Below are 12,360 nucleotides of genomic sequence, written 5' to 3'. Positions count from 1 at the left end.
TTCTCAACCTCTCTGTGCCTCAGCATCCTTAGCGGGGAAATGGGCATAACTGTAGTCCCCAGCTCAGGAAGGTGTTGAGAGGAAAAAGTGTAAGGAGCCATGGTGCTGGCCCCAGGTCTACGCTCATTAGACACTTGCCATTAGCATCCCTCCTACTATTGAGAGCTCCAGCAGGAGAGGGAGACTGCGGCACAGTGTGGGGTGAGGCAGGGACCGCTGGAGGCCATACAGCAGGAAGATGGCCTTCCTAACCCAACCCACATCCCCACATAAAAAGTGCCCCCACCCCAGCCCCCTACACAAGAATGTTCCCTTCCAGCAACCCCCCACACTGACTACAGCCCTGAAGACCTGCTCAAACCAGAGTCCTTACACACTCAGCCTTACACGCCGCCCTCCTGGGCACTCAGCACCTACTGGCTGTGCGACAAAGGCACATGCTTAACCTTCCCACGTCAGCGTCCTCTTCTGGGCAGCAGGGTAATAACAGTACTCCCTCCCAGGGCTCTCGGGAGGATTAAATGAAGTAATATATGGAAAACATCTGGCACAATCCCACACAGAGATCACGCTATGGATGTTACTAGTGTATGACAAACTTGGTTAGCACTCGGCCCCGGGCTCCTGGGGAACCACCCTCTGGTCCGTGTGCTCTGCCGCGACCTGGACACCAACCCCTTGCTCTGCAGGGTACCCCCTCAGGGTGCAAACCAGTACAGACGGGAGTGCACTGAGGGGCCCAGGACCCCAGAAGAGAGGGAAAGAAGACCCTGGAAAGCACAAAAAGCCCTCCGTTCCTCATGGTGATTGTGGTTTGTGAAGCCCTTGGGCAGGAAGTGTTGTTCTGTGGGGAAGGAAGCTGGTGCCTCAGAGACACTGAGCCCACTGGCTGGGGTCATCCAGCCTTTAGGAAGCAGAGGGGGGAGCTGAACCCCAGCAGCTGACTCCTGCTCCTGTGCTCCTTTAACTGATGTTTGAGCCCTGCTTCCGGCTGACCCCGTCACCACCGACCGCCGGGGGCCATTCTCGGCTAGAGCCCTGGGCTAGTCCTCAGCTGAGGGGAGGGTGTAGATAATGAGACTGAGCACTCCTCCATTCCGCCCCCCCCCCAATCCTTCCATCCCCACCCAGGCCCTTCTGGCCCTCCAGCTCAGGAGGGAGGAGGCAGGAAGGCGCCCAGACTCAGGGATTTCACACACCGGTAAAATTTCCAAAAAACACTCGGGGACTGGTTGGCAACTTTTTATTTTGCCAAGTAAGGACATTTGAAAAAAAAAATTCCCAGCCCCATCATTTCATAAAAGAAAGGACATAATCTCAGACTAAAAGTCCTTTAAATGGAATAAATTTAGCTTTATGAAAAAGTCACCACGTTGTCCTTATTTCCCTCGATTTTGCCTTAGGCCACTGAGAACCGCATGCGTCTGCTGACATATCTGAGAGCCACTTGGAACTTGGGCTTGGGAGTCACACAGACATGGGTTCGAATGCTGCCTCCACCATGGACAAGTGGTGTAATCAGGTGCACGTAATTGCCTCCCTGAGCCTCACTTTCCTATCTGCAAAATGGGAACATAATAGTGTTTGAAAAATGCTAGCTCCTGGGAAGAAATCAGACAAGCCATGGCTCCCAGCCAGGGGTGCCTCCCTCTCCCGTCACTGCCTATGGCTCCCCGTTGCCCTGAGGGAAAAGCCCACCTCCAGAGCTTGATGATCCAGAACAGGGGAGATAGAGGAAGAGAGTTCCACCTCAAGGCCTTTGCTCTTGCTCTTGCCTCCAAGTGGAGGACACTCAGGATAAAAATCACAAGCGCTCCCGGCTCAGCGCCTGCACAACCAAGAACCTGGGGTCCTTTCTCCAGCTTCCCTCTAGTTGGCAAAGCTGTGCTCTTCCTTAAAACTGGCCTCAATGCCACCTTCATTCCCTGGCTCAGAAAACATTTACAAGTTACCAGCCACATGCCAAGCACTGTGCTCAACCCCCACCTCCCAGACCTCACCACCCGGTGCAGAAGAACGCATAGGGCTGGGTGAGCTGGGCTCTGCCCCCACCCCCACTGCCCCCGTTCAGCCTGGGGTGGAGGTGGGTGGGGAGTGATTCCAAGAAGACGGGGTGCTCCAGCTGAGAAGTGAAAGATGGATAGGTGTTCACTAGCTGATGGATGGGCGGGGAAGGGAGTTTCGGGCCAAAGGAAAAGCACAGAGACTGTTAAACAGCACGCTTTAGGGACACTGTAAGTCCCTTCTTAGGTGAATAAAGAATGCTTGAAGGGTGCCTGGGTGGGCTCAGTCAGTTAAGCGTCTGCCTTTGGTTCAGGTCATGATCCCAGGGTCCTGGGATCGAGTCCAGCATGGGGGGGGGCTGCTCAGCAGGGGGCCTACTTCTCTCCTCCTCGCTTGTGCTTGCTACCTCTCTCTCTCCTCTCTCTCTCTAATAAATAAATAAAATCTTTAAAAAAAAAAAAAAGATGCCCGAGGGAGGGAGTTCCTGACTTGGGCAGTGAGTGGTAGGAGAGTCACTGTAGGGGGCACTGGGGAAGCAAGAGGCTGAGTTTGAGGTGCCCACGGGATAAGGGGGCAAGGTGTTCCCGGGAAGCTCAGGGATGAAACTGCAAGGGGCAGGCTGTCATCCCAGAGGGGACCCCCAGTGTCACAGGAGTGCCTGAGGCCACGCACACACACACTAGAACTCTGTATAATGAGGAGGACACACAACAGAGCCACAGGAACTCCAACATTCATTGGGCAGAAAGAGAGAGAAGAGCCAGACAGGCCAACTGAGGGGAGTCAAGTGAGGACCCAACGGGCTTAGATCTTCAGGGGCAGCATCCCGGGGACCCTGTCCCGGGTTTGAATCCCACCTCTACAGCTTGCTGATTATGCGGACTTGGGGCTTTCATTCCCCTCTGTAAAACAGGGCTGGCGTAATTTTCACAGCAAGGACAATAAAGGGCAGCAGGGAGAGGTCCAAGACCCTGGGGCGGCCTTCAGCGCACCCCCAGGCTGCATCTCCCTCCCCCTGCTGGGCCCTGGGTCATACTTTCCCCCTTTTCTGTCTCCCCCACCAGACTACCTGCGATCCCCAGAAGCTGGAAAATCAGACGAGTGAGTGAACCCAGGGATGCAATGCTGAGGGAAGCATTGCTCAGTCCTGGGCAACTTCAGCACAACCCCCATCTACTGAGGGGACCTGTGTGTACTGTGTCCTTGGGCCACCTGGTCCTTTCTCCTGGCCTCAGTTTCCCCATGTGTGCAAAGAAGTCACAACTCTGCTTGAGCTCTGAGGTCTTTCTGGCTCTGATGTTTGGCAGCAGGATGAAATGAGAAAGGGTGAGGGCAGAAAGGTCTATTTCTACCCCAGGAGAGGAAGTCCCACAGCGGTCTGGGTCCCCATTATGCCCAGGGACTGGTCCCTCCGGAAGAGGGTGGCAGCTGGGCCAAGGAGGGCAGGAGCAGAGACGCCCAGGATTGTGCTGATAAAGCTGTTCCTTCTCCCCTCCTTTGCTCCCTGCCCCCTCCCCTCTCAGGGGACAGCCAAGCCCAGCAAAAAATAAACCCAAAGACGGTGACCTGGGGAGGCCTGAGGCTCCCAGGGAGGAGTGGCAGGGAAAGAGCGGCATAGAGGCAGCCTGTGACCACCCCCCAAAGCCAAAGGGTACCTGACCCCTCTCCCTCCCTCCCCCACCCGCCAGAGCTCGGCTCCCAGGGAGCAGCTTCTGTCTCCTCACCCAGTGAGGAGGGGTGCCCCTTGCTTGGCAGGATAATGAGCTAATCTTGTCCTGCACAGCTAGACATGGGTCCGCAAGTTTTGGGAAGGGTACCACAGGGAATTTCACTCTACCTCCTGGTTAGTGGGCAGTCCTTCCTGCTGTCTGACCTCCATCCTCCATGCTTCAATGGGAATCATACTCCATTTATCTCCAGCAAGCTTTCCCCCTTTCCCACCAGTCTGGCCTACATGTCCGAGGAGTCTCAGGAGAAAGTGCCCCCCCTCAAGAGATTGAGGAGGGCCGCCAGGCCAGAGACCCCACTCCACTCACTGTTCCCCCATCTCCAAGAAGGAAGGAAGAGGGAGGGAATTGCTGAGCTCCCTGCTCTCTGCCTCCCTCCCTCAGGCGCTGCCCACGAATTCCCAGCCCAATTAGTCTGCTGCCTGGGGCTGCCCCTCCTATTCCTTCCTCACCTCCCCCCTCCCCAGGTGCCAAGCCCCCAGGGCACACAGATCCTGCCCTAGGGACAGAGTTGCCCAGAAAGCCTGGAGTCCTGGGGGCACACTATGGGGGGCCCCCCATGTCTGACTAGCACCCTCTCCCTAGCCCATCAGAGCCCCCTCTGGAGTCAGGCAGCCTCCCAAGTGCCCTTCTAAGTGCTCCCAGTCCTTGGAAGGGCCCAGGGAAAAGGTGCTAGAGACCCTTGAGGCCCCCCACTCCTGCAAAACTTAAGGTCTGTACAGCAGCTCCTCCTGGTCCCCCGAGTTGCTCTGTGGACAGCAGCTGTGAACGGTCCACGTTTCTGTTTAGCCCCCTCTTACGGCGGTGGGGGTGCGGGGAGTCAGGCTCGTGGACTGGGGTGGACGCAGGGTGCGTACTTTCCCAGCAAGTATTAAGATCCCTAATTCTCCTTTGGGATTCCCTGTCCCCATTCCCCAGGATGATATGTTCAGGAGAGAGGGGGGTATCACCCCCCTCTCCCAGGGGTCCCCTGCTGTCCCCCTGAGCACCATGGGGTCAGGCTGGCTGCAGGTGTGACTATGAGGCCTACACAGTGGAGCCCCAGGCAGGGCACAGGCCTGATCTGTCGCCCTGAGCCCCCTAGGCCTGGTACAGAGCCATCTAGGGACTCAGGTCAGATTCCTGGTGCCACCACTCACTAGCTGCGCAGCCTCGCACAAGTGGGTGGCGTCCCCTCTCCAGCCCCATCTCCATGTGAACCGAGGATCAGGATCACGAAGGGCCTGCCTTCCCTCATGCCTGTGGGGGTTAGAGGCGGGACTGCAAGGCCGGAGCCCACAGAGAGCACCCCCACCACCCAGCCCACAGAACAACTGGGTGTCCGGCCGGTGCCTGCCACCGCCTGCACCCGGCATGGCGCCCACACTTTAACCCACTCGGCCCCGACTCTCCTGGCTTTTAGATGACAAAATCGAAGCTCAGAGAGTTCAGGTAACTTGCCCAAGGACACATAACTGCTTTGGGTGGAACAAGAAGTGAACCCAAATCTGTCGGACTCACACTCTTGACCCACTCAAGGGGCAGCCTCTGGAGAGAGGACAGGGGCCCACTCTTTCCCCGCCCCAGCCCCACAACTCCCACACTTGGGGTGCTAGAGAGGGGCCCCCTGAATTCCCTGCTGGGGGTCAGCCTTGCGCAATAACCCCCATGGGTGCGGTGCTGGGGAGGAAGGGCGATGAGCTGCTCCGAGTCCGGGGAAGCTCCCTGCGTGGCCCCCTTGGGGGACGGGGGTGGCGGGGACAGGGCCTTGGCCGCTCTGCAGAGCTTTCCTTTCTCCTGCTCCCCGGGAGATTTCAGCTCCCTTGACTGGCTCAGAGAACCTTAAATTAATCACCCACTCAAAGTGCTGCCATCAGCCCAAGAATAATCACCTCTCGGAACACTCCTGGCTCCAACACTGGGAGAACAGAGGTTTCCGCAGCCGTAGGGACTAAAGTCAGACTTTCAGCAGGGCTTCCTCAATGGAAGGAATGAACATACTATGGAGTCGGGGTGGGGTAGCAATGAGAAGTCTAACTTGGGCAGGAGGGCATCAAGGGGCCTAAAGGGCAAGGAGAGGAACAGAAGAAGGGATAGGAAGCTGCCAGGAGGTTCTCTCCATTCGCCCCCTCCTCATAAGGACCAAACAAAAGAATGAGAACTGAAAAACAGCAGCACCAAAAATCTGGGTCACACTCCAAGACTTTCCCCAGCATAAGGCCAAGTTCTTGGGGGCGTTAGCCTTCACCATCAGCTGGGGTGAGGAACCGATCTAAAGTCCTGATCTGGGAGGCAGAGGCCTGGGTTCCTGGCACAGTTGTACTACGGATCTGCCGGATGTGACACTCCTTTCCGTGCCTCAGTGGACTCAGCAGCACACTGCGGGCCTGGGCATAACGGTTCCGGGGGTGGCCTTCAGGGAAAGTAAAGGCCAGCCGAATTCTAGGAGGCCAGCTAACCTGCTCCCACGTGGCCCTGGGGCTGCCCTCCCAGGTGGATGCACAGGTAAACCGAGGCCTGTAAGGGTAGTCCTGCTGGTGTGGACAGGTGGAGGCAAGAAACTCAGGGAGGGGGTCGGCTGTCTTCTGTGCTAGGGGTCTGGGCTGGGGCGGCAGGCCCGGGAGCATCTCTGTGAAGTCAGTGAAGAGGTAGGGACAGCTCTGTGTCCGATTTCCTTTCCTTGGCTGTGTGCTGCAGATGCGTTTGGGATGCCCATGGCCACACGTGTCAAAGCCATAGTGAGTGTGTGCATGAGACAGTCAAGTGTGCAGCGGGTGTGTGTGTGCGCGCGCAAAGCCAAGTATAGCACGAGTGTGATGCCTTGGCGCGAGGCTGGGCAGTTGCTGTCCAATCTCACAAACTTTTCTCCCTGCTCACCACCTGCTGCCTGAGTGCTGGGGCAGAGAAACAAATGGCACAGGAGCGGCCCTCTTGCGGGGCCTGGGGCTGGGGCCCTGACTGAAGCCAAGATGCGGGAGAAGGAGGTCTGAGTCAGCCCTCGCTCTCAGGAGGCTCCGCAGAGACCTCTCCTGAGCCTCGTCTCCCCACCTGTCAAATGCGGAGGATAGCAGCACCTGCCTGGTGGAGGTGGTTTATGGATGGCCCGGTGATCACTGCCGCTTAACGAGTGATAAGAAATTTCCGTTCCAACTGCTAGAGCCACCACCGCCCCCCCAAACCCCACCAGGCAACTGCAGGGAGCAGGGGAGCACGGCCTGGATAGGGAGTCAGGAGTCTTGGGGTCTGGTTCCGCATCTGCTTCTGATTCACTGTGTGACGTGGGTCCTCAGAGCCTTAATTTTCTGATAAGAAAAATGGGCTATCAAAATGTGGACCCACTCCTTGGGGATGCCCGAGGGCTCTGGGCCCCCTTTGTTGGGTTCATTACCAACCCAGGCAGTGATCGTTCTCAGATGGGCAGGATGAGAGCTTGGAAGACTCCGGGGTTAGGAGTCTGAGGGCCCCAGAAGCTGCCGCCACATCCTCCCCTCCCCATTCCCACAGCTTCTGACCCCAGGGACAAGGCTGAGGAGGATGTTTACAGAGTGTAAACCTTCACATAGAGAAAGCACTGGGCAGCTGGGGGCTGGGAGCCGCCAGAGTCTCACAGTGGCGTGGGGAAAGTGGGGGGTAATGACCTTGCCCTGTATCAGCCCCCTCCGACCCTCTAACTTCAAGAGTGAGGCTGGGGGGCAGGGCAGGGGTAGCTCTGAAAGGGTTCAGAGAGGAGGTGCCCCCCCCCCGCCAACCGCCCACAAAAGGCTCAAAAGGCAGGACGGGTAGTGATTGTGGTGTTTTGGTGTTTCTCCAAATCCAGAGAGCAGAGCCTGTGAAGGGTTGAGGCCTTAATCAAAGACTGGGACACTGAGGAGGCGCTGGGGTTTAGGGACAGGACCAGGGGCCTACAGAGAGGTGAGAGAGATGGGAGAGGGAGCCCGCCTGCAACCCCTCATCCTGGACCTCAATAAGGAGAAGACAGGAGTCCGCGGTTCCCACATCCCAGAGACAACAGCTGCACGGGCAGAAGGGCCGGAATCCGAGCTCGTCCTCTGGACAGTCTTCAGTGCCAAAAAATATGCGGGCTGCGTGGGGTCCTCACTGGCAGGTGTGAGGCTGGCGTCCCCCTGGGGTGAACGGACCCAGCTCACCCCAGCGCCCTCCTTCCTGAGCCCTTTTCCAGGCTTTTCTGCCAGGCCCCTCCTGCTAGGGCCTGAGTCTCCGGGAAGGGGGGGCTAGCTAACTGGGCACACTGAGACCCCTGCACTTGAGCCGCCTCTGGGCGCCCGTTGTGTAGGTGGGAAAGGATCTGGCCAAGAGTGCAGCGGGAGGGCTAGGAGTCCAACAGCAGGAAGCACTTCCTGGCAAGAACAGCCAAGACCCCAGAGTGAGTGACTGAGAAACCCCACATCTGGAGCACCTCAGGAGCAACAGAAGCCTCCGGTCTGGCCCCCTCCACCAGCCCCAGGAATAACCCCCATCTTTCACACTCAGGCTCTTGCCGCACACCAGGCTCTTTCCCACATATTACCTCATCTGAGAGCGAGGCCCACAAGGTTGGGGTTTCTACCCACTCTGACGGCCGAGACATCTAAAAGCTCAGAGAGGCCCAGTGATCCATCCAAGATCACACAGCCTCCAAGAGGTGGGGCTCCCAACCCCTTGCTCCATTTGATCTCTAAGACAGAAGACTAGTTCCCTGAGATTCCCTAGCCCTGTGGACCTTCTCACGCCGTGTTTCTTCCCCCAGAGCTCCTGAGATGCCTCGTCCCTGGGTTCCTGGGCACAAGTGGTCAGAACAAGCACGCCCCTGGCCAGGGCATTCCTGGCATCCGGAAAAGGCAGGATGTGGGGCAAAGGTGCCAGCAGATTTAGCTCCTGGAGAGGAAGGAGAGGCCCTTCCAGAAGAGGCGAAGACAGCGGCCTGCCGGAGGTCATGAGGCGGGTCCTTTACCTCTGGTGACCCCTGGGGGGCTGAGAGACCAGGCCTCAGGACGAAAGACCCCCGCCTCAGAGGCCTACTGGTTTCCCCGGGCCCAGCCTTGCCTTGGAAGGGTCATCTCCCAAAAGGAGCCCACGAAGGCACAGCCCCTCTCCATGGAGTGTCTCAGCCTCCTTGGGCGCCCCAGGCCGATGTGGGCAACTCGACCCCCTTTCCTTAGCAGTCCTCTGCTGCTCTCACCTGACTCTGTACAACTCCCTTGTACTGTCATCACTCCCACAATCTCTCTGCAGCGAAAGACATTCATCCCAGATGCTCCCAATGGGCACTGGGGGTTGGGCTACCCTTAACAGTTGACTCTGACCCTAAGTCTGACCTCGTGTCCTGACAAACCTCTGCCCCTGGCCTAGCCCAGCTGGAGTCTGCCTGAGTCAAGGCTGCCACCCCCAGGAGCACACTGGCTGAGAGAGTCCTCCTCTGCCCTCCCTACGGCCAGGGGGCTCCCCTTCACCTCTGAAATTCTGCACACTCAGTTAGGATGGGTCAGAGGCAAGCAGGAAGACAGACCAACAGAGAGGTAGAAGACCGAGACAGATGGACAGGCATACGGACAACTGGACAGACGGGCACACAGAGGGATGCCTGTCCCACAGAGGGATGGAAACAGACAGGCAGAAGGACCGCTGGACAGTGAGGTGGTGGGGGGGGTGATGAACAGACAGGCTAACTCCCACACAGGTGGAAATTCCAGCAGAAAGACAGCCAGACAAGGCAGAAAAACTGCCTGACAGTCAGGTGGACAGGCAAGGGGGCCACCGAGGAGACCCCATAGACTAAAGGGCCTGCTCTGAAGGCAGCAAGAAGGGATTAATATCGGTACATTTTCCAGGGACCGGAGGTCTTTCTCGGGCACCTCCAGGCGTCCCAGCGCCAGGCCCAGCCCTTCAACTGATATCTGCGGGGCCTCTCATGTTCCCGGCTGGGCCAGGCCGTCCCCCAAGACTGAGCTCTAGGCTGCCAAAATTCACTCTTTACATCCAAGAGGGGTCAGTGTTTTTGAAAGTTGTAGGAGCCTGGCAAGGGGGAGGAGGGGGCCCGCAGCGTCAGTGTTTCCAAACCGACTGCTCTCCTCTTTCTTTTTCCCCAGGGTGCCCAGAGCCAGGCCTGGTGCAGCAGCCAGTGAGTGGGGCGGGCTAGCTGGCCCAGGCACCGGGGTAGCCAGGGCAGCCCGGGTGCTGCTGCTGCTGCCACCGGCGGGTGCAAGGTGGAGGGGAGGCTGGGTGAAGACCGCACACAGCACACACGAGTGTCAGGGCTTAGGTGGCTCACAGGGACCCCCAAACCCCTATAGTGGGGGGCCAACCGGGACTGGGGTGGAGGCCATTCATCCCTGTCCAGGGCCATCTCCAAGGGGAGCCCAGGTGGGAGCCCACTGTGGCAACAAAGTTGGGGAGATAGTAACAGAAATTGTGTGGGGGCCACTGGGTCCCCTTTGTGTCTGGGCACAAGGAGGCAGAGGCAGGAAAGAGGAAAGAGGACCCCACCGTAGTGGCTCCGGAATGCACAGAGGATGGGGGACAAGACACTGGATGTGGGGAGAACCTGGGATTGGGACGGAGGAGCAGGGGTTGGAGATCAGAATGAAAATAGCTGAGGTAGGGAGGTCAGGAGCGAGGTCAAGCGGGGGTCAGGACCTGGGGATCAGGGTTAAGGTCAGGCTGGGGGAGGATCAGAAATCGGGCTCAGGCCTGGGGGTGAGCGAGAGGAGGGTCGGCCGTGGGAATGGGGGGCAGGGGGCGGAGCCAGGGCGGCTAGCGCCGGCCCAGGGGAACCCAGGATCCGGCAGGGGCTGGGCCAGGCGGGAGCGCGGGGTCGCGGCAAGGGGCGCGGGGTCGCAAACTCACATGAAGACGTGGTAGACGAAGGCCCAGCCTCGGGGTCGCTCCAGCACGTTGTAGACCCAGTTCTGCAGGCGGCGGTAGCGCTTGTGCGCGGCCGAGGAGCGCTGGCCGCAGGCGGAGCCCGAGCCCGAGCCCGGCCCAGGGAGGGGCGCGCCCGGCGGTAGGGGGCTGCCCAGGAGGCCGAGGCGGCGCGGGGAGCCGCCCCCGCCCGCCTCGCCCCGCTCGCTCTGCACCGCCGTGAGCGCCACCAGCTCGGCGCGGGGGGCGTCCCCGGGCGGGGGGGCCAGGCCGAGGCGGCGCGGGGGGGCCTCGGCCATGGGCGGCGCCGGGCGTGGGGTTGGGGGTGCGCCGGGGCCCGGCTGCGGTCCGGGGCGGGCGGGCGCGCGCGGGGTGCTCAGCGGCGCATGGCTCGGACCCGGGCCCGGCGGAGGCGGCCCGGGGCGGGCGCGGGCGGCGGGGGGCTAGGGGCCGAGCCGGGGCGGCGCGGGGGCCGGGGGCGGGCGCGCGGAGCCTGGGGGCCGCCGGAGCCCGCACTGACCGCCCGCTTCCCCGGCGACTGGGGCGGCTCTTTCCGACTCCAACTCTCTTATTACGCGCTCCATGCCGCTCGCCTTTCCACCTGCCTCAGGCGCGCCGCTCACATGTCATCCTCCCCCGCCCCGCCCCTCCCCCGCCGCCCCCGCCCGCCCCGCGGCCGCCTTCCCAAATCGGGAGGGAGCTAGCGGGCGGGCGCGGCTAGGCGGAGGGGGGCGCGCGGAGCAGCCGGCGGGGCTGGGCGCACCGGCCATGCGGGCCGACGAGTCGGTGCCGGGACGTGACCGCGTGGCGGCGGCCCCCGGGGGCTGGCCGCGTGCTAGTGGCGTGCACCGCTGCGAGGGGCTGCCGGGACCCCGAGGCCCGGCTGGGCTGGGACGCCTCGCCGGGGTGGGGGGTGCCCCGGAAAGTGGGGGCATGGGGTGGGCAGCTGTGGCCGCGACCGTGTATGGGACTCGGCGTCCCGTGGAGTTCAGGTGTGAGTGGCTCCAGAAGTGCGTGCTCCGTGTGTGCCGCGCGGGTGGCTGTGGGTGCGCGCGGTGACGGGATAGAGTCCATGCAGGTGCGTGGCGTGGGCATTGTGTGGATAGGTGTGAAGATGAGTGTACGCGGTGCGGGTCCCGCTAGGTGGTGGAGTGGAAGCGAGGAGGTGTGCCCCTCGCCATCGGGGCGGGCCCTTACTGCGCCGGTAGGCGTGTGTAAAGTGTGCCGGGGCCGCGTGTGGCTTGGTGAGCAGCGCCCACGGGAAAGGCCTGCTGTCCAGGCACTGCCGAGCTGGGTCACAGCGTGTTGCACAGCGGGCCCCGGGTGTGTCCGCTCTTCCTCCCACCCACCCCCACGTCTGAGCTTGCTTTCTTCGGGTTGGGGGACAAGCCCCCAGCCCCCGCCCCGCCCCAAAGAAGAGTCTCCTCCGAACGAGGGCCTGCGCCCCGCCAAGCCAGTCTGAACCGCTCCCTTGCCTCCAGGGTCAGGGTCAGGGCACGTGGGTGTTAGGAGGTGAGCTCCGAACCAGCGCCGCGGGCTGGACGACTTCGTCCCTAGAGGCCCGCAGAATCCCACCCCCAAACGGGAGACTCTTTCCCACGCACTGCCTCTCCAGCTGGAAAGTTCTTGGTGCCTGACCTCCTCTCTCTAGCGGTAGGGGGCAGCCCTTTCGTTCCCTTTAGCCCTCTCGGCCCTGCGAGGAGTGGTCATTTGGGTTTCCCGATCCTCCTTCCCTCTTCCCCTGACGGCTGCTTCGGCCACACCAGCTGCTCCCTCCGCAGGCCCTGCCCCA

At 60.8% G+C, this 12,360-nt stretch overlaps 1 protein-coding gene across 2 annotated transcripts in view; it reads right to left on the bottom strand.

The window, feature by feature from the left end:
- KCNQ4 (potassium voltage-gated channel subfamily Q member 4) overlaps positions 1 to 10,867 on the bottom strand; it is a 52,554-nt gene extending 41,687 nt beyond the window's left edge. For both annotated transcript variants that reach the window (XM_044237948.1, XM_044237947.1), the window contains exon 1: positions 10,554 to 10,867. In XM_044237948.1, coding sequence (XP_044093883.1) covers positions 10,554 to 10,867 — 314 coding nt within the window. The remainder of the gene's footprint in view (positions 1 to 10,553) is intronic.
- Between the last annotated feature and the right edge of the window lie 1,493 nt (positions 10,868 to 12,360).

This window comes from Neovison vison, chromosome 2 (assembly GCF_020171115.1).
Source record: "Neovison vison isolate M4711 chromosome 2, ASM_NN_V1, whole genome shotgun sequence".
Taxonomy (NCBI): domain Eukaryota; kingdom Metazoa; phylum Chordata; class Mammalia; order Carnivora; family Mustelidae; genus Neogale; species Neogale vison.
Note: the sequence above shows the minus strand (reverse complement) of the source record. Positions and strands in the feature narration are given on the sequence as shown.